We start from the raw sequence: 22,557 nt of genomic DNA on the forward strand, positions 1-22,557 counted from the left end.
TTAGAAAAAAGTTGATTTCAAGGGAGAAAAATCCAATGACAATATTGTACGTGTAGGAGATTTTATTTTTGTGATTTCTCAATTCACATACGGATCTATTGGAGCATAATGTCAAATACTCTCGCCATTTCAACGTGAGATTACAACAAGATACTTTTAACTAATTTTATTATTTCACTTTCCATTTGAGATGTCTTAGTTTGACAATAATAACATAGTTTTATTATTTCACTTTCCTATTGCATTGATGCCAATTTAATCATAAACCTTTTTAACATAGTGTCAATTCAATCCTTCTGCTAATTCTAGCCGTATATTGCCAACGTGGATGTTGGCCGGCATATGTGGCACTGCCGACGCTGACGTGAAAAAATATTAAAACAGTATAGAGCACATTGCATTCTAGTATGAACCTTGATGATGCTTGATAAATGATTATATATCTCACGTTATTGAAATAGTGACACGTACTTGACCAAAAGAAAAGAGGAAGAAAAAAATTGTTGCGGAAACCAAGCGATCAAACAATAAAATTGACAAAATAAGAAAATAAATTGGACACCAGATTTACGCGGTTCGGTCGTAGTGACCTACGTCCACGAGGAGAGCAGAACGAAATTCCACTATAGATCAAGCGATACAACGGAGATTACAACCATACTCGAGTCACTCAAACACTCTCGGTGTTTCCTAAGCTCCAATTACACTCAATAGCTCACGCAGTTTTTAGCCCCATAATTCCTCGCGAAATAATCTCTCAATCTCGCGAAGGAATTATACACAAATCTTACCACAAGATTTACTCGCTACTAATACTTGAATTGTTGGTGTAATTCCACGAACAAATCCGCGAACCCACTGTCAAGCACTCGCTTAGAAAAGGGCGCTTCAAGACTCACGATCAACTGCATCAACAACTGCCACCAAGACTTCGGCACTTCAAGTCTACGTGAAGAAGCATCCCCTGACTTGTATATGCGCATATATATATATATATATATATATATACAATATATACTGCTCTTTGCCAAGTCCCACTAGAAGTTGGACTTCTGTTATTTCCTTTATTGACACATGCTGAATTAGAGAAGGAAACCAAGTCCACTTTCCTATTTTGTTGACCAACGTTTATATGGAAATTGATTTCCGTAATCTACTGGAACTTTTGTTGGACTCAACGAATCAGCAACTTGAAATCCAAATATCCACTTTCCTTTTTTTTTTTAAGTCTATTTTTCACGATCAGAATTTCAACATGGCTTTGCACTCCAAAATTGAACAGGAAATATCGATTTTCACGATGGACATCCACAGATATTCAACTTCCAGATTTTCCTTTAATTTATCTTGGGTCGGGTTTCGTCTATTAGGCTCAAACTCGAGACACATTTTAACAGAAATAACGACACATTTAATTTAACTGACTTTGTAAATCTATTTATATCACTTGTGGACAGGATGGATTAGATTAGTCAAGTAACTTGCTAGATATTATCCCCTTGCATCTCAAGTTCACTAGACAAACATGTCCAAAACATGTCCAATCATTTTGACCGATCCTCTGACATCACAAAACAAAGTTCACCATTACACACCCGTCCTCCATATTTTCGAGAGATTTGAAGATTAAAAGGGCATAAGAATAAGGGACTCCAGGATACGCATTTTCCGTGGAAAGTTATATTTTCATGCATGGCCTCAAAATCATAACATGCGCGCGTTGTCATCGTAGGTAACTACGGGTGCGAATGGTAACCATTCTGCTTCAGAAATCAAATTCTTGCCAGAAATTGATTTCTGGAATTCTTGCCAGAAATTGATTTCTGAAGGAGAAATCTGTTTGGTAAAACATGACTAATTCTGCTCCAGAAATTGATTTCTGGAACAGAAATCTGTTTTGATTTGTTGATTTTTTTTGCACCTAAAAAAATTTAAATTTTACTCAAAGTGGGTGGCCACATGTATTATAAGCCACATGTATTATGGCCTCAAAATCATAACATGCGCGCGTTGTCATCGTAGGTAACTACGGGTGCGAATGGTAACCATTCTGCTTCAGAAATCAAATTCTTGCCAGAAATTGATTTCTGGAATTCTTGCCAGAAATTGATTTCTGAAGGAGAAATCTGTTTGGTAAAACATGACTAATTCTGCTCCAGAAATTGATTTCTGGAACAGAAATCTGTTTTGATTTGTTGATTTTTTTTGCACCTAAAAAAATTTAAATTTTACTCAAAGTGGGTGGCCACATGTATTATAAGCCATTCTGTAAAGTTTTGATTTTTTTAAAAAAAAATTTTGGCACTTAAAAAAAATTAAATTTCACTCAAAGTGGATGGCCACAGGTATTCTAAGCCATTTTGTGAAGTTTTGAATTTTTTTATTTTTTTGTGCACCTCAAAAAATTTAAATTTTACTCAAAGTTGGTGGCTACAGATATTCTAAGCCATTCTGTGAAGTTTTAAAATTTTTTATTTATTTTTTAATTTTTTGGGCACCTCAAAAAAATTAAATTTCACTCAAAGTGGGTGGCCACAGGTATTTTAAGCCATTTTGTGAAGTTTTGAAAATTTTTATTTTTTTTTTATTTTTATTTTTTTTGGGCACCTTAAAAAATTAAAATTTCACTCAAAGTAGGTGGCCACGGGTATTTTAAGCCATTTTGTGAAGTTTTGAAATTTTTGATTTTTTTTTGGGCACCTCAAAAAATTTAAATTTCACTCAAAGTGGGTAGCCACATGTGTTTTAAGCTATTCAGTGAAGTTTTGAAATTTTTTATTTTTTTTATTTTTTAAAAAAAAATTCACCAAATTTCATATTTTCCCGAAATCTAACTTTTTTTTATTTTCTGGAAATTTTTATGAATTTTTCTAGAATTTTTCAATTTTTATGCATTTTCTGAAAAAAAAAATTTGTGAGAAAATAGGGAGAATGCATTCCGGAATCAAGAAGCTACAAAAACTAGCTTCTTTTTTTTGGCCCAAAACACATTCTGGAAGCAAAAACTCATTCTGGAACCAAAAAAAAGAATGTATTTTTACCAAACGCGTTTTTGCTCCAGAATGCAAAAATTCCTCCGGAATGCATTCCGAAAATTTTTTAACAAACACATTTCTGTTCCGGAATACATTCTGGAGCAGAAATTTTGCTCCAGAATGGATTCCATGCGCGCCCTACTTAACTGGAGCCACAGAGTGAGGGGGGCAGGCCCTACCTGCCCCCCTCACTCCTCTCGAAAAGCTCTTTTATATACCTTGTAAATACAAGGGGCAAAAATATGAATGACTAAAACATACACTTATTTAAATTTATAGAAAAGATCAAGAACAAAATCCATGTGAAGTGTGTAAGTTTGTTGAAAATTTTCATGCAAAAGGAAAAATTGACTACATATTCCCTCGATGAGTTTTGCCCTGCTTAATTTATATCCTGGCTTTGTCATCGATAAAGTATGCATTTCTTTAGTGAAGAAAAAATTTCACCCGCGATGTTCCTCAAAAGAATTCTAAAATAATCAACAGATATATTCAAATATATTCAAGAAGATTTCGTACCCCCAAAAAAAAGAAAGAAATTCTAGAAGAATTGAGTCTTATACCACTTGAGCAAGCAACAAAGCCCCCTTTTCTCAATGCAACATGGAAATGATATCTTAATATGGGCCAGATTGATTTTGTGCTTACTGATGGTGCGATGTCTCCTCCATACTTTCTCACCCGGTCCAAATGAAGAATCCTCAACAATCTCGGTGAAATCTCGACGAAATCGAACCAAGAATTTGGCTAGAAAAGAAGATAAACTCGTAAAAGTGCCACGTAAACATAACTAAGGACCCTAGAATCTGGTGCTCTACCAAGATTTGACGCCTTCGTGGAACCCAATGATTTGGCAGACGGTAAGGGAAATTCGATATCGTCGTTCCTCCTCCTTCGGACGCATACGTGTCCTAACTTCTACCCCTTCGTCGAGCCAATCAACCCGCAACACACGTAGCAAAATCGCCTGAGTATTTTAGAGGATTTTGACAGATGTAAAGGAGACATCGCGGGCATCTGTCGGAAGAGAAGCAAACATTCTACGACTCCCTCTCTCTCTCGCGATCGAATACGACGTTCGAAGGAAGCTGACGCTCTGTGCATATCTGCCTCCTTGTTCTCGTATGGGAGCGACAGGTTTGAGTAGGTTCGAGCTGGTATCTTTCGATTTCATCCGCTGTTGTCGTCCTTATCCCTCCCATTTCATGTGCCTCGAATTTGAGGTCATTTAAATGAAATTGTAGGATTATCGCTACGCGGAGCAGCGAGCTTACATTTGAACTTAACATGTCGATTAATAATTATTAGGGGTGAACAACTGGTCCGATTTAATGAAATCGATCACTTTTTTTTTCCCACTACTTCATACCATATGTTTTCAAATTAGAATTGTGTTTTCCGTGCTGACTATACATAATCACAAAAACAAACGTTCAATTCGAGCCAATGCAACGACGAATTATATTCCCTATGCCGACTACACATATGTTCTAAAATTGAAATTGTATTCCCTATACTGACTACACATAATGACAAAAAAATATATATATAGTATGTTCGGTCCGATTCACCTTGGAACCGGGAACCGGGAACCGGACCGCCCGGATACCGATTCCACTTTTAGGAATCGAAATGATGCTCCCGGGAACAGGACCAAACCGGTCCGTCCGGGTGTTCCCCGATTTGGGCGGTCAGTTTTGCATACCCCTAATAATTATAAGCCTAAAATATAAAAAAGATTAATACCACAAAAAACTCCAAACTAGTACACCCGTGACAAATTTACTCCAGTGACAAATTTACCCTCCGTTGGTTTCCATTAAATTTCACCGTCAAATTACTGTGTTGGATGACACATGACAATTGACGGGTATATCAGTTTGAGGTTTTACCCTCCGTTTGTCACATATATATTAGTTTAACGGAAATTAACGGATGGTAAATTTGTCACTAATGTACTATTTCGGGATTTTTGATGGTCAAAAGATTAGTTTGGTGTAAATTTATTATAGGTGTACAAATTTGGTATTTTTTATAGTCAAAAAATTAATTTGGAGTTTTTCGTGATATTAACCTTTTTATTTGTCATGGCGTGTGATTTCATCTAGGTTGGTCTGTGCGGGTTGAGGGCGTTCGAGCAAAATGGACGTGCGCACTGCAAGGAAAACAAGTCCTTACGGGTTTTCCATCGGGACGATGCCTAGATGATCACATTAGATTAGCGTACATAATGAGAGGGATAAGTACAATTAGCTTAGGGCTTCGTTACCTCGTACTTATAGCGTGAGTGAGTGGTAAGCTCTCTAAACATGGGCCATTAATTTTTGGGCCCAGCATATATAGCCCAATAAGTTTCAAAAGATATAAGGATATAGGATTTGGACTTACTTCTGAAATCGTCGAAATTGCTGTTGGCAAAACTTATAATGTTTGAATTAAGAGCGCAGTCTTTCGAGAAGAAATGATGTCGGCTACGAAGAATAACGACTTCATCTGTTCCGGCCTTCCTTATACAGTTCCAAGCACCATATTTGTTTAGGCCTCATGAGTTCATTCCTCTAACGAGCAACTGAACGAAGATTAAGATTGGAAATGAATATGGAAGTCTTTCTACCTCAAAACCGTATAAGGTTTATAGTCGCAGATGACATGAAAAATGAGTTCTTTCATTTGGTGATGGTACCTATCTGAGATCACAAGCAAGTAGCCATGAAGTTACCAAAATGCGAACTATAACACATAGACCATATATTGACATATCCTTCTATTTTCGCTCAATATCATGCCTTCGTCGGTCCTTCTGAAGAAATGATCTCATAAGAAATTATAACTGAGTTTGTATATTCATAGCTCTGTTCATCAATGACGCCAAGATCATGCATTATATTTATTTATTTTTTCTTTACCTAGTCCCCAGTTACTTCAGAACATCAGATGTTTTGCGAAGTTTTTAGTCGTGGTACTACTTGTAGTGTATTGGAAGAGGTGCAAAATTTTGGAACTAGTCTTGTCAAAAAGGGGCTTCAATCAAACATGGACCGATTAGATAAGTTAGATCAATTTCCTATGAGCTCTCGATTGATTAAAAAAAAGCACGCAATTTAATCCAACTAGAGGAATTAGGCAAGGGAGAATAGGCAAAGGAGATCTTCTTTCTCCTTACCTAGTGTTGTAGGATGTTTGGTGCCTCGATCCAAAAGGTGAAATAAGAAATGACTACCAAGATAAACTGATGTCCATGTTCAATGGGAGGCTTAAGAGAGATTATCATGTGCTTTTGTGTTTATTCTTTGTTGATGATTCCTTGATTTCTCTTGTTAAAGATAACTAGGAAAATTTTTCTTATAATTTCATAATTATGTTGATTATTTGTCTCTCTCAATATTGAACATATACCTCTTTTTGATTGTGCATATCTTAATTATATATATATATATATATATATATATATATATATATATAATACATGAATCACTTTACTATCCTCAACTTAGGACTTTAAAGAAAATTTATTTACATTGCCAGGCTTCGGGTCCAAATCAGAAAACAAGCTTTGTTGAGAAAGAATAATGCTTACACTGCCTGGTTCACATGGAAACCTATTTCAAGGAAAAGCCCCTATACCTAAACAAAGGAAAGGATAAAAACAAGGTGGATTGAAAAGCCCTAGAGCCTGGCATTATCAAGATGGTCTTGCTGGTTGGCATTCTGTTCAGCTAGCAAGGGAGCAACAACGGAGGAATTTGTGCATTGAGATGGATGCTGCAGCTGTTTGTAAGGACATTCATAGTTCTATTCAAGAGCATAACTCGTCAAAAGACGGGGCAACCATCTACAGAAATACCCTTCTTTGTTGGGCAGGTTGCGAGCCCGCAGTGCTCGGGATCGACATCTGGGTTGGAGCCCCACCAGTGCAGGTTCCGGTCCTCTATCCCGAAGGCAAAGTAAATGAAAACAGCCATGAATGCAACTCCAGCATCTAGGGCAGCCGAGAGGATGTAATTGTACCTCTGCCACCACCTCTTCCGGTACCTAAAAACAAAGAAGTTGAAGATCGTCCCCATGATAATCCACGAGTTGTAGTTCAGAGCCGTCGCTGGAGGCATACCAGCGGTGGCGCCAAGAAGGACCGGGAGATTGACAAGGGGAATCCACGACTGCTTGGGGAACGACTTGTGCAGCAACCACACCGCAACCGGACCCAGCAAGCCGCCAAGGAAGAACCAATTAAGGGCCCCATATACTCCTTCAGAGCCAAAGATCCTCTTCGGGCCTACTAAGCCCCAGATCACAGATGCATCGAAGAAGACACGGTCGCCAGGGCATGTCCAAGGGCTGTTCGCTGGGAGGAGGTTCTTGTGGCAAATGTTGTGGATGGAGTCGAGGAGCCACCATGCCACACCAAGGTTGATCGTACCAGCAATAATGGTTCCAATGAACTAAAACAGGTGAAAAGAAAAATACATGATTATTGGAATAGCTGTACTAATTTACAGGAAAGGCTGTCTCCATGGAAGCTGACTATTCATGCTCGGTTGGTACGAGGGATGGACGACATACCTGAACCAAAAACATTGACCTTGGAGGGATTTTCATGTAGTGGCCCAACTTGAAGTCACTAAGGAAAGATATTGCCTGAGCCATGCTCATGTAACCATAAGTCTTGAAACAGACATTGGCGATCGGATGTCCGGGCAATATCACTCCCATTATGTACTCCGTGATGATATTGAGCCCCGGAGTCTGCAAAAACAATAGAATAGGCATTAGGGACTCTTTGAACAGAGAGCAGCCCAGTCTGCTAAATCGATTAAATCATGGAAAACTAGATTATGGCTTTCACCTGATTCGTGGTGGCTGTTATAATGCTGATTGGAAGGGTGAAAATGAAGGCGAGAGCCGCCGCAAAGAGCAGACCCCACCACGGCATTTGGACATCCTTTTTAAGAACGGTACAGAGTATCAGAGAGACGATGATCGTCACTACAAGTAGCACGTGGAACCACCATTGCGGAATGTCTTTGTAGTTCCTCATCAGTTTCGTGTGAATATCCTCTTTTCCTTCCGAAGATGCTCGATAACGATCATATATCTCTCTAAACCGAAAATTCTTACAAGTCATTAAATCATGCTATAAAAAGAATTCCGATACAAGCAATTCATATCACACGTGGAAAGGAAAAACATCTACAAAAGCCAAGCTAATTACAACACACATTATCTATGGAAGAGGATTTTTACCTTCCATAGAACAGGGCCACATGAGAGAGGGTAGAAGCAATAGTTGCAAATCCAAAGCCATACGTGAGAGCGAAGAACATGCTCAAATGAATCCTCCCAAGCTTCGCGTACTCCACCTCATCCAGTTGAAAGTTCTTATTAACGATCAGCGTGATGTTATACTCTTGCCCTTGCGCCGTGAACAAATCCGACGAGAATATCGGGAACGTCTTGGCATTGTATGAGTTCAACCCCCAGTAGGCGATCGGTATGACAACATACATGATCAGTGCAAAGCCAACAAAGACATTCAGAATGGCAAAGAAGGGGCATATCAGTGGACTGAACAAGAAGGAAGCCACCGCTGACCAGTCCAAGGTGAGGGCTCCGACGCCGAGCCCGTTAAGGCCCGACCCGATCTGTTGCGCCATGACGGAGTTAGGGAAGGCCCAGCAAACCCACGAGATGCTCGACAGGGACTGAAACAAGTACCCCGGGACCAAGTACCACAGGAAGCTAATGACCATTGCAATCATAAAGAACTTGGCCCTTGAGACTTTGTATCCTGCCTTGTCTTCCTCCGTCTCCTTCTCGTGTAGCGTCCTGCAAATTTTTGCATATCATGAAAAGAGCTCTGTGAAATTGCATGGATTTTGGCAAATGTAACACACTCATCGGTGTGAAGCACCTTACCTGAAGAGGGAGATTTGAACGAGGGTGCTGGGCCACCACATATGCGCTGGCTCCACCACGTACTTCCTCAAGAGCCCGGCCCAACCGTACCCCAAAACCTGCCAAAATATATATGAAAAATTAGAAAATTTCAGTTTAGCAAATATGTTTGAAAACTTGAAAACAAAAAAGAAAGAAAAGAAATTACATTGTCCTACCTTTTGGAATCTTTCGAGTCTTTTGCATAAATAAAATAATCATAAATTTGAAAAAAAAAACTCTAAATATGATAGACTTGATCTATAATTTGATAGATATGATGACTCTTCCGAATCACATCTAACAAAAATCTATTGTGTATCCAAATTACTAAGAAAATAACTATCGCCAATTGAGATTCAAGAATAAATTCCCAAATTTTTACGAGACTCGCAATAAAAATCATGAAAATTATATTAATATTATAATTAGATTTCACGTCATTCATAAAGAGTTTTGTTCGGCATTGTCTAAACGGCGAAGAGAGAATTAAGGAACAAGAACCTGAGTAGTGATGATGAGAATCCAGGCGGCGCCGAAGGAGATGCCCCGCCCGTAGAACGCCTTGATGATGTTGACGATCCCGACGGCGTAGGCCGAGCCGCTACCGAAGGCGCAGCCGGCATTGGCGAAGATCGAGATCAGCACGTGTTCCTTCACGTTGAAGGGCCCCGGGTTGAGCGAGAACTCCCTGCTGCCGAGCCCCGGGAGGCGGAACTTGGCGGTCGGGAGGACCGAGGCCATGAGCCGTCCAAGCGGGAGGGTCGCCACCTGGACGGTGATCTGGGTTATGACGAGGGGCTCCCTCCGGTAGGAGAAGAACTGGTTGAGGAAGGAGAGGAGGGCGCAGGAGACGAGGCCCAGCGTCCACATCCGGAACGTCCATACCGGCAGGTTCGGGTCGTCGGTGTTGGGCACCGTCAGCCGGACCTCCTCCACCGGAGAGAGCTCCGACTCGTCGATGGGTGGATCCTCCGGTGGCAGCAGCTTGGCCGGCCCTTGTACATCCATCGCTGGTGCGAGTGTTGAAGAGAGGTTTTGTGTGGAGTGAGGAAGCGGAGCAAACTGAATCCTCTATATAAAGCCTTTTTAGCAAAGATAATAATAAAGAATTTCCCTTAAAACAATTTCTTTTCTTATCATTAAAAAAATTTGATACTAAATTCCAGGTGGAGTCCAAATTTGGAAAATGAAAAACTTTTCATTATTTTTTGTTAACAAGTTTGGTAAGCAATTACTTTTGGATGAGAATGAGAAATTTTAAGAAAGGTGATATCCTACGAAAGCAATAATTCTGTCCCAATTTCCCTTAATCATAGTCATCCTCATTAGCCTCGATTCTGATGCCCATGGGGATGCGGGTATATGGAGATCCCCTCTCCATATTAGGCAAATTCTACCCCGAAGGTATCGCCCAAAATTTTTAATGAAATTAATATTTCCTATAATAAGAATAGGAATCATATCGTATTAGATAAAAGGAGAAATGTTCAGTGGCGACTCCGGACAGGAAATATCACAAATAGACAAGAGAATCGGTAACTTCACTTAAAACAGAACTGAACATACACAAACTAATCAGAATTTAATCGACGGCAAAGTCTGAGAACGTAAACACTTCAAACGGAGTCAAACGTATGCAAACTATGTCAGAATTTAATCGACGATTAGCACTTCAAACAAACCAAACATACGCAAATTATGCCGAAATTTAATCGACGACAAAGTTTGAGAATGTAAAGATTAAAAGCGAACTTTAATCTACGACAAGTCACCCATAATATATAGCAAAGACACACACCCAAAATTTAATTGACCACACGAATATGGAAACTATAATTACTTTGTAGGAATTTAAAGTTAATTGAAAGGTAACATGTTTGTTGGTCCTACTCTTTCCTTACAAACGGTCATTATTTAGAAAAATATTTTTCAAATTATATTTTTCGTGAAATAAACATAGGCTTAGTTGCTTCTATTTTGGCAGAATTCGCGGAGAGAGCAATTCACAATGAGCTCCATTTTAGTTCTCAGTCTCTCTTCTATGCTTTGTCTTTGTGTGTTTTCTTCCCCTCTAAATTTTCATGCATGATAAAATCTAATTTGTAAAAGAACGATTGGACTAAATGGATTATGCATATCCACAAGCGTTCCACGATGTCTCCTCCAAATTTAGTGATGTGAGTTATCGGAAATTTGAAAATTATAATCGATCGTTCAGATCTCCACGACAGTTTATCTAAATCTGGTGATGCGCGTTATAGAAAATTCAAAAATTTTAATCTACACAACGTTCAAATTTAATGATGGGTATTACAGGAAATTTGAAAGTATCGATTCCCATTTGAAATTGATTCAATCTTACCAACAAAAGATTGGCGGTCAATTTGTCAGATGTCGATTTTGATCATTTTCTTAACGGAGATAGCTTACCATAGCCTCAGCCAGCTCACATATGATTTTGTACCATTTCATTGCTAGGTAACTATGCCAACCTCCTGTGGAAGGAAACTCCCGCAAAAGGCAAAGAGAATCACCAATTCTTATAAGAGAATCATCGATGTTCAGCATTTGAAGGCTGATGAATCAAACAAGAGACAATTACAATCCTTAATTTTGAACGTTTTTGTTTTGCATGCAAGAACATGTGCTCAAAAGTTGGACAATCCATGACCCATTACAACGATTAATTCCCAATTGGTTCATGGAAGGCCCCGGGATGTAATATCAACTAAATCATCGTCGAGAACTTCTCTTTTTGAATATGAAAAGCATATTATTCGGAGAAGTTTGATTCTCGTGTAAGAAAGTATTTTTATATGCATGTTTCTTTTTATGTATAAAAGTAGATCGAATATCTACCAATGGAATAATGTCTAATTTCTGCTTGTATAGGTTCAATACGAAAATGATTTTTGCCATCAAACGCCTTCATTAAATATGTAAATTGTTTTCTCACATAAGAATATAGATCTAATATCCACCAAAACAAGAAGGTCTAATAATTACCTTCATCTGTTCGCATTCCTCAACTCTATACCAAGCCACATGGCTAAAATAGTGGGAAAGTGGGCTTTTGCCACTAATTACCTCCATTGAATACAAAGGATTTTTTTTTCATATATAAAAAATAGATCTGATATATTTACCAAAAGAAAATGGTATAATTACTAATTGTATATGTTCTATATAAAAGCGGATCTTGCCATTAAGTATCTCCCATCAAATATGTAGCTTGCTTTTACATATAAAAATAGATATAATATTGAAGCACGGACAATAGAATCATGTTCAAAAAGTGGAACAAACAAAAAGGTTTAATTACAATTTGTGCAGGTTAGGTTCTCAGTCAGTCACTCTATCCAAGAGAAGCATATGGCCATTTCTGAGTTATTCTAAAGCCAGCATCCTTATATTTCTAATAGATTGTTATGCAAGGCTTTAAATATCTACATACCGTTGTAATTATGGTGGATTATTAGATAAATGAATGTGAGCAAAACGAAATGTATCTCTTCAGTTCATGTATCTCGTTAGTTTATGTATCCCATTAATTCATGTATCTCTTGGATTCGTGTATCTATTTAATTCATCTATCTCTCGAGTTTATGTATTTCTTGGATTTGGCCTTGCCCAAGCCAGATCTAGCAAGGGGAGCTCTCGTCGGGGCTTGCCCTCGTGTGGCCAGGCCTCGCCTGTGGCAGGTGACGGCGATCCTCGCCCAGGGAAGGCCAACTCGCCTTGCCATTGCCTGTGGCCGGGGATCGGTCACCGGAAAAAAGGAAAAGGAAAGGGCAAAAAGAAAAGAAAGACAAAAAGGAAAAAAATAGAAATAACAATAAAAAATAAAAAATATCAAAACATTAGTAAAAATTATCTACGTCAGCAAATGCTGTACCACATAAGCCAACCGATGTCCACGTCAGTAATATTGGGCCAAAATTAACCGGAAGAACTGAATTAGCACTACATCAAAATGTTTATAATTAAATTGGCACCATTAAAAGGTTAAGAACTAAATTGATTCAACTGAAATAGGTTTAGGATTTTTCTAACACTTTTCCCGTGCCGCAGTTGGTGTGTTCGATAATCCAAAAGCAAGAGTAGATTCTTCGATCTGGTGAATTCCTAGAGGATCCATTTGCGTCCTCGTTATCCATTAGCTCTGAACTCCCCAAAAATTCATATCCAAGTGTCTTTGCTTGGCCAAGCAAGTCTTCCAACAGTATGCGCATCCCCAAATTATTATTACCAGGACAGGACTGATCCTCCCTCATCAGTTTTTCCACATTCGACATGTCCATCCACCTCTCTGCTGCTCCATACATCCTCAATAATGATACGCAAGTCTCAGTGTCTCTTGGCTCTAGCTTGATTAACTGCTCGGCTGCATAAAGCCCTAATTCCGGATTTCCTTGAATTCTAGCTCCAGTAATTAAAGCCAACCAGATAAACTTATTCGGCTCATATTCCATTTTCTTGATTAAATCAAACGCCGCGCCTAACCTATCCGACATCACAAACATGTCAACCAGCAACTCAAAGTGGTCCATCACAGGCTTAATTCTATATTCCTTCTGCATCATCTCAAAGTAGGTCAGGGCCTCATCTACCATTAGAGTATGACCACAAGCCGCGAGGATGCCAATAAAAGTAGCGATAAGTACATTGGAAGTCCTAAAATTTGTTACAAAAATATAATTGAGTCCTAAAACTTTTAAAAGCTGCAATTAAGTCCTAAAACTTATCACAAAGTGCAGTTGAGTCCTAAAACTTTCAAAAAGTGTAATCAACAGAAGAACTTGTTTGGATCAATTTGACAAGTTTTAGGACTCAATTGCATTTTTTGAAAGTTTTAGGACTCGATTGTATTTTCATGGCAAATGTTAGAAGTATGAAGGGTAAAGTGGTCTTTAGGACCTTTAAGGTTTATTTTGATGTATATATATTGAACTCTACTGAATAATACAATAATTAATTTTTCCTCTCACATGGTATTAGAGTTTAAGTTACCAACAAGTCTAGACCCAACTGCCACGTGAGAAAGATAGGGGTTGTCGTTGCTCGGACCCATAGCCTAATGTGTGAAGAGGAGATCATTGGGGTTATTCCATATCGGTTATGGAATGGGTTGTTAGTCAGTTTACAAGTATGAGGGAAAGTCTCACCTTTGAACTAGCTTTTGGTAAGAGATGCCCAAAACCACCCGAACAAGTTTGACAGAGAATATGATAAAATGTGATTAAAGAGATAGCAGGAAAATAAATAGATTGCAGAGGTGAGAAATGTGAAAGAGTAGTTTTTAGTATTGATCCTTTCCTGCCTTACACTATTTTACAAAGTGAGTCTCTTTATATATACACTTCAAGAGATATTCATACTTGTGCTGAAGATGAGGAAAAGATCGTATCCTGTGCTGAAGATGAGGACAAAATCAAGATCATATCTTGTTTTGATATATACACTTCAAGAAATATTCATCTTGTGCTGAAGATGGGGAAAAGATCAATGTCATATCTTGTTAGGAAAAGATTTTAGGACTTGATTGCACTTTTTTGAAAGTGTTAGGACTGATTATACTTTCGTGATAAGTTTTAAGACTTCTAGCATACTTATCTCATAAAATGAATTTTGATTGGGTCTGACACCCACAAGTCTCATGTCCTCAAAGGGTTGCCGGGCTTGCTGAGTTTTACCGTGAAGGGGCAAAATTTGTGATCATGGTATGGTAGTCCATGATGTCAAAGTTCTGGTAGACATCTCCACAAAAGCTTTACTCGCTCTTCTAATGCTCCCACATTTACTGCACATGTTAACCAGGGCAGTTCCCATCGTCACATCTGATAAAAACCCGGTTTTGATAGCAGCCTGCGCTTGAATCTGCTCCCCTTGCTCTAGTTCTACCAATTTACTGAATAAAGTCAAGACACATGAAAACGTGAAAAGATCAGGCTTCAGGCCAGAGCGGATCATCCTCAAAAAGATCTCCAGTGCTCTTGTCCCACCTTAAAGGAAAGCACGGTATTCATCCATTTCTCGCATCTTATAATTTTCGTTTCGTATATTACTAAGAGCGGTCCTCACTTTAGTGCTAAAAAGTTTTCGCCTGCTCATTAAAGTGATCCGAAAAAAATTTGGCACTAAAGTGAGCGCCGTACACAAGTTTTGGCACGTCTAGTGTTCTTTCCCCGAAGTCTTCTTTATTTTTTTCAATTTTGCATGCGCCGACAATCTGAAGGTTGATCCGTGGAAGCCTAACTTGACCCTCTCTATCTGTCTCAAAGTATGAGAGGATGAATCAGATCAGGAGATGATGGCAGATTCTTCGTGAACTAAAGTAGAATAGTACTACTGCTCAATGGTTCAAGTGTGTTAAATAGCTTGCAATGATTGGATTCTCTTCAACGCGACACATTTCGTCGATGTACATTCCGAAACAAACGAAATTGTTGTCGGCAAAAAACTTATAGTACTTGAATCAAGAGCACGGACTTTCGGGAAGAGATGATCTATGTTACGATTACAAAGAACAGTTGACTTCATCTGTGCCGGCCTTCCTAATACAGTTCCAAGCACCAGGTCTCAGGAGCATACCAGAAGGAAAAAAAACAAAAGCAGTAGTGCTACCATGCCATTTGACGAAATCATTGATCAAATGCAAACCCAGAGATTGCGAATAACAGCTTGAATTGCAATGTACTTGGTACCATTCCATCAGATATATTCCTCTTACGAGCAACTGAACGAAGATTAAGATTGTAAATGAGTATGGAAGTCTTTCTACTTCAAAACCGTATTAGGTCTGCAGTTGCAGATGACATGAAAAATGAGTTTTTTTTTATTTGGTGATCGTACCTATCTAAGATCACAAGCTAGTAGCCACGAAGTTACCAAAATGCGAACTATAAAAGTGCAATTTACGTGCAATATACAAGTGTCCTACAACGCGCATCGCTAGATTTGGGAGAGACGTCGTGGAGATTAGGTCGACCGATTAAATATTTTTGAATTTCCCATCACACACATCGCTAGATTCGGACGAGACGTCGTGGAGACCCGATACACCTGATGGAATGCTTGAAGATGCATCAATCCATCTAAGTCCATTCCTTCTTTCTGTCTCATGTACAAATTAGATTTCATTGTGCATGAAAGTTCATAAGGGGAAGAAAACACGCGGAGACAAAGCATGGAATAGGGATTGAGAAGTAGAGCGAGGCAGATGGTAGTCAACTCCCTCCCCGGAATCCGCTAAAACACAAACGACCAAGAGCAAAGTCATCCTCGTCCAGCCTGCTGCTTTCTGTTACAATATAGTAATTGCTTTCTGTTACAATATAGTAATTGCCAAATAAAAAAAACATATAAATGCTCTTTAATCTAATTTCGTCGTCACATCAACTTAGGAGACTCATCTTCTCTAGTGAATGGATCCGCATCAATAAAAGCCAAGACAAGGACCAATCAAAATTTCTTTATGTTTCATTATTTTTGTCGAAATTGGGCTAATGGAGCGAAGTTCATGGTATTCATCTCGTTGAGTTGCTCCCAAACAAGAAATTTCTCCGCCAACACCAAAAGAATGGTCCCGATTACAACGCCGTGCCCCAAAATGCAGAAGAAATCTGTCACTTTCGATAGTAGCGGCTAGCCTGGCACGACTCATTTGTTTGCTGAGAATGCAAGTACCATGGTCACCCTTTGATGTCTCCGGTGAGTGGTGACGTGAAATGTTAGGAAATGAAAATGGGAAATCTCCATACCCACATCCCCATGGGCATCGAGGAGAATCAAATGACAAATGAGGCTCACGATGATGGTAATGACTATGTTAAGCGAAATTAGGACAGAATTATGGCTTTTCTTAGGATTCCACCTTCCTCAAAATTTCTCATTCTCAAACCAAATCACTGCTTACCTAACTTATTCGGAAAAAAATAAGACTGTGTGGACTCCACGTGGAATTTAGTATTAAGTTTTTTAATGATGAAAAAAGTATGGTTAAAAGGGAATGTTTTTCTTTTATTTTCTTTGCTAGCAAGGCTTTATAAAGCCGATTCAGTTGCTCTACTTTCTCACTCCGCAAACGACCCTCTCTTCAACAACACTAGCACCAAAATATGGGGACTGCGATGGATGTCCAAGGGCCGCCCAAGCTGCCACCGGAGGACCCACCCGTCGACATGTCGGAGCTCTCGCCGGTGGAGGAGGTCCGGCTGACGGTGCCCATCACGGATGACCCGAACCTGCCAGTATGGACGTTCAGGATGTGGACGCTCGGCCTCTTCTCCTGCGCCCTCCTCTCCTTCCTCAACCAGTTCTTCTCCTACCGGAGGGAGCCCCTCATCATAACCCAGATCACCGTCCAGGTGGCGACCCTCCCGCTCGGGCGGCTCATGGCCTCCGTCCTCCCGACCGCCAAGTTCCACCTCCCGGGGCTCGGCGGCAGGGAGTTCTCCCTCAACCCGGGGCCCTTCAACGTGAAGGAACACGTGCTGATCTCGATCTTTGCCAATGCCGGGAGCGCCTTCGGCGGCGGCACAGCCTACGCCGTCGGGATCGTCAACATCATCAAGGCGTTCTACGGGCGGGGCATCTCCTTCGGCGCCGCCTGGATTCTCATCATAACGACTCAGGTTCTTGTTCTTTAATTCTCTCTTCGTCCAAAAACAATGCTGAACAAAACTTTTCATAAATGACGTGGAAACCAATTATAATATTAATATAATTTTCATGATATTTAATTGCGAGTCCCGTAAAACTTTGGGAATTTAATCGTGAATCTTTTTTTTTTTTTGAATTTTCAAGTTTTCAAACATATTTGCTAAACTGAAATTTTCTAATATTTCATATTTTGGCAGGTTTTGGGGTACGGTTGGGCCGGGCTTTTGAGGAAGTACGTGGTGGAGCCGGCGCATATGTGGTGGCCCAGCACCCTCGTTCAAATCTCCCTCTTCAGGTAATGAGCTTCACACCGATGAGTGTGTTACATTTGCCAAAATCCATACAATTTCAAAGAGCTCTTTTCATGATATGCAAAAATTTGCAGGACGCTACACGAGAAGGAGACGGAGGAAGACAAGGCAGGATACAAAGTCTCGAGGGCCAAGTTCTTTGTGATTGCAATGGTCTTTAGCTTCTTGTGGTACTTGGTCCCGGGGTACCTGTTCCAGTCCCTGTCGAGCATCTCGTGGGTTTGCTGGGCCTTCCCTAACTCCGTCACGGCACAACAGATCGGGTCGGGCCTTAACGGGCTCGGCGTCGGAGCCCTCACTTTGGACTGGACAGCAGTGGCTTCCTTCTTGTTCAGTCCACTGATATGCCCCTTCTTTGCCATAGTGAACGTCTTTGTTGGCTTTGCACTGATAGTGTATGTTGTCATACCGATCGCCTACTGGCGGTTGAACTCGTACAACGCCAAGACGTTCCCGATATTCTCGTCGGATTTGTTCACCGCACAAGGCCAAGAGTATAACATCTCGCTGATCGTTAATAAGAAATTTCAATTAGATGAGGCAGAGTACGCGCAGCTAGGGAGGATTCATTTGAGCATGTTCTTCGCGCTCACATATGGCTTTGGATTCGCAACTATTGCTTCGACCCTCTCTCATGTGGCCCTGTTCTATGGAAGGTAAAAATCCTCTTCCATAGATAATGTATGCTGTAATTAGCTTGGCTTTTGTAGATGTTTTTCCTTTCCACGTGTGGTATGAATTGCTTGTATCGGAATTCTTTTTTATAGCATGATTTAATGACTTGTAAGTATTTTCGGTTTAGAGAGATATATGATCGTTATCGAGCATCTTCGGAAGGAAAAGAGGATATTCACACGAAACTGATGAGGAACTACAAAGACATTCCGCAATGGTGGTTCCACGTGCTACTCGCAGCGACGATCATCGTCTCTCTGATACTTTGTACCCTTCTTAAAAAGGATGTCCAAATGCCGTGGTGGGGTCTGCTCTTTGCGGCTGCTCTCGCCTTCATTTTCACCCTTCCAATCAGCATTATAACAGCCACCACGAATCAGGTGAAAGCCTTGATCTAGTTTTCCATGATCTAATCGATTTAGCAGACTGAGTTACTCTCTGTTCAAAGAGTCCCTGATGCCTATTCTATTGTTTTTGCAGACTCCGGGGCTCAATATCATCACGGAGTACGTAATGGGAGTGATATTGCCCGGACATCCGATCGCCAATGTCTGCTTCAAGACCTATGGTTACATGAGCATGGCTCAGGCAATATCCTTCCTTAGTGACTTCAAGTTGGGCCACTACATGAAAATCCCTCCAAGGTCAATGTTTTTGGTTCAGGTATGTCGTCCATCCCTCGTACCAACCGAGCATGAGTAGTCAGCTTCCATGGAGACAGCCTTTCCTGTAAATTAGTACAGCAATTCCAATAATCATGTATTTTTCTTTTCGTGTGTTCTAGTTCATTGGAACCATTATTGCTGGTACGATCAACCTTGGCGTGGCATGGTGGCTCCTCGACTCCATCCACAACATTTGCCACAAGAACCTCCTCCCAGCGAACAGCCCTTGGACATGCCCGGGCGACCGTGTCTTCTTCGACGCATCTGTGATCTGGGGCTTGGTGGGTCCAAAGAGGATCTTTGGCTCCGAAGGGAACTATGGGGCCCTTAATTGGTTCTTCCTTGGCGGCTTGCTGGGTCCAGTTGTGGTGTGGTTGCTGCACAAGTCGTTCCCCAAGCAGTCATGGATTTCCCTCATCAATCTCCCGGTCCTTCTTGGCGCCACCGCTGCTATGCCTCCCGCGACGGCTCTGAACTACAACTCGTGGATTCTAGTGGGGACGATCTTCAACTTCTTCGTTTTCAGGTACCGGAAAATATGGTGGCAGAGATACAATTACATCCTCTCGGCTGCCCTAGATGCCGGTGTCGCGTTCATGGCCGTTTTCATTTACTTCGCCTTCGGGATAGAGGACCGGAACCTGCACTGGTGGGGCTCCAACCCTGATGTCGATCCTGAGCACTGTGGGCTCGCGACCTGCCCGACAGCGAAGGGTATTTCTGTTGATGGTTGCCCCGTCTTTTGACGACTTGTTCTCTCAAATAGAACAACGAATGTCCTTTAGTTGGATTAAGTTGCGTGCTTTCTTTTCATTAACCAAGCGCTCGTAGTAAACTGATACAACACAAAGCATGATCCAACCGGTCCATGTTTGATTGAAGCCCCTTTTTGACAAGACTAGTTCCAAAACTTCACACCTCTTCCAAAACATTACGATAATACCTCGATTATAAATTTCCCAAAACATCCGATGTGCTGAAGTAACTATTAATTAGGTAAAGAAAGATATATGTATGCTCTATCTAGCGTTATTGATGAATACAGCTGTGAATATACAAACTCAATTAATATTTCTTATGAGAGCATTTCCTCGGAAGGACCAATGAAGGCATGATACTGGGCGAAAAAAAAAGATAGGTTAATATATGCACATAAGTTGCACGTTTATTGCACGTATATTGCACGAACAGTATTGCATGGTGCAATGTTCGTGCAATATACGTGCAATCTTGAATAATCAACAAAATTATAAAATAAAATCTCCAATTATCTCTAATATTTCTTTTGGTAAATTTATTAGATCTATTTTTTTATGTGAAAAGAACCCGTTATATTCAATGGAGGTAATTAGCGGCAAAAGCCCCATTTGCCACTATCTTGGCCATATGACTTGAGAATAATTATTTGGACTGATTTGGAGATCCATCCAATAGAGAAATTAGATTAAAAAGCATTTATGTTGTTTTTTTTTAATTTGGCAATTACTATATTGTAACAGAAAGCAGGGCTAGACTAGGGTGATTTTGCTCTTAGTTGCTTCTGTTTCGGCAGAATAGGAGTTGACTACAATCAGTCCCGCGCTACTTCTCAGTCCCTATTCCATGGGGGTAAAAACAGCATTGGTGCCAAAAGTTATGTACGGAGGCCACTTTGGTGCCAAAAGTTTCATTTGGATCACTTTAGTGCCAAAAAATTTAAAAAACGATCTTTTAAGTGCCGATTCCGATCTGATTGGTCGGAAATCTGACATGGCAATTTTTTATTAGTATTTGAAGCCGACGTGGCTCGCCGGAGAGTACAGTCAGCGTGCAAACAATAAAACGACGCCGCTTTATTCACCATACCTACACGGCGCCGTTTTATTTAGCTTCTTCTCCCCAAAATAAGAACCCTAATCCCCAAATTGAAAGATGGAGGGCGGAAGCTCAGCAGCGGCTCACATTCGGGATACCTAACCCGCGAAAAGCAGAACCTTCAATCCCCAATTATCAACTTGCGCTTGCAGATGGAGGGCGGAAGCTTCAGCAGCGGCTCACATTCGATTAAAAAAAGAGAATTAGATGGTGAGTGTTACTGTTTTTGTGGGTTACCGAGTCCGAGAAGAACATCTTGGACTCAGTTAAATCCCGGGAGAAGATTCCATGGATGCGGTAGGTATAGAGAAGGCTCAAAGTGCAAATATTTCAAATGGGTTGATGACAAATTCTCCTGTCGAACCACAGAAGTGATCTTGCAGCTACTTGAAGGACGACATCAACCTCAACCTACATTAATGGACGAGTTAGATGATGTTGACTCAATGCAAGCTCAAATGAAGGGTTTAACATCTTTAATATTGACCATTTGAAGAGGGAAGTTTCAAGGCTGAAAATTGAAAGAAATTATTATCGAGCATTGATTGTGTTGTTGTTCTCTTGTGTAGTATATTCAAATTTGAAGTGAGTAATGAGAAGAAGTTTGTATGTCTACCATAGTCGAAGATGTGGAATATTTACTTGTATTGGGTCATTTGTAAGTAAAGTGTGTTACTGGTTTGCTGCAAATTGTATGGAACAAAAGGTTTTGTTCCAATCTATGGTGGAAATGGAAGGTTGGAGTTGGAATTCATTGGTTGTGAGCACTTCAAATTTTTTTTGCTTGGTTCTGTATTGTATATATTGGTTTGCTTGGTTTTTGCATCAGATGTAATGGTTTGCTGCAACCATTACTACAAACCATGAAGAAATTAAGGGGTGGTGACAATTCACGAGTAACTATTTCAGTGTCATAAGTTGTAAATAGTGATCGTTTCAGTGCCAAGTTTTTCTGAAAGTGATCATTTTAGTGTCAATCGCGATGAAAAAGTGATCACTCGTGTTGCAGGAGTTTAAAAAAAAGAACAAGTCAGTTTCAACTATGTTTCCATTGGCTCGCACCAGTCGTGGTGCATGTTGTTGCACTAGTTAAGTTGCTGGTGCATCTTGTTCTTGTACCAGCTCATACAAGTGTTGGTGGAAGAAGACACACCAGCACCCAGAGTTGCACCGAGAGCTGTGTTGGTCCAACAGGATGCATCAACAGCCACAATTGCACTAGTGCTGTGCTAGTGCATCTTGTTCTTACACCAGTACTTGTATTTGCTAGTGCAGGAAGATGCAACACCCACAACTTCAACCAGCAACAATAATCAACCAACAACTTCCAAAAACAACATCAGCCTCATAACAAGGTGCAAGACAAGAAAATAACAAAAACGTTGTTGCCATTGACATTGCTTGGTTCTTTACAAAAATAAA

At 40.3% G+C, this 22,557-nt stretch overlaps 2 protein-coding genes across 2 annotated transcripts; one reads left to right on the top strand and one right to left on the bottom strand.

Annotated features, from left to right (window-relative positions):
• Positions 1–6,491: 6,491 nt before the first annotated feature.
• LOC115675910 (oligopeptide transporter 4-like) lies at positions 6,492–10,013 on the bottom strand. Its single transcript, XM_030598720.2, has 6 exons — positions 9,471–10,013; positions 8,949–9,046; positions 8,277–8,858; positions 7,879–8,131; positions 7,596–7,778; positions 6,492–7,474 (listed from the first exon to the last, which is right to left on the bottom strand). The coding sequence occupies exons 1-6, from the start codon at positions 9,975–9,977 to the stop codon at positions 6,848–6,850; spliced, it is 2,250 nt and encodes a 749-aa protein (XP_030454580.1). The 5' UTR covers positions 9,978–10,013; the 3' UTR covers positions 6,492–6,847.
• A 7,044-nt stretch (positions 10,014–17,057) lies between these two features.
• LOC115675927 (oligopeptide transporter 4-like) lies at positions 17,058–20,177 on the top strand. The gene is made up of 6 exons (XM_030598742.2): positions 17,058–17,602; positions 17,828–17,925; positions 18,016–18,597; positions 18,744–18,996; positions 19,097–19,279; positions 19,401–20,177. The coding sequence occupies exons 1-6, from the start codon at positions 17,087–17,089 to the stop codon at positions 20,025–20,027; spliced, it is 2,259 nt and encodes a 752-aa protein (XP_030454602.1). The 5' UTR covers positions 17,058–17,086; the 3' UTR covers positions 20,028–20,177.
• Positions 20,178–22,557: the final 2,380 nt, after the last annotated feature.

The sequence above is a fragment of the Syzygium oleosum genome, unplaced genomic scaffold, assembly GCF_021117445.2.
Source record: "Syzygium oleosum isolate NSW1041296 unplaced genomic scaffold, Sole_v2.1 Sole_v2.13, whole genome shotgun sequence".
In the NCBI taxonomy this organism is placed as follows: Eukaryota; Viridiplantae; Streptophyta; class Magnoliopsida; order Myrtales; family Myrtaceae; genus Syzygium; species Syzygium oleosum.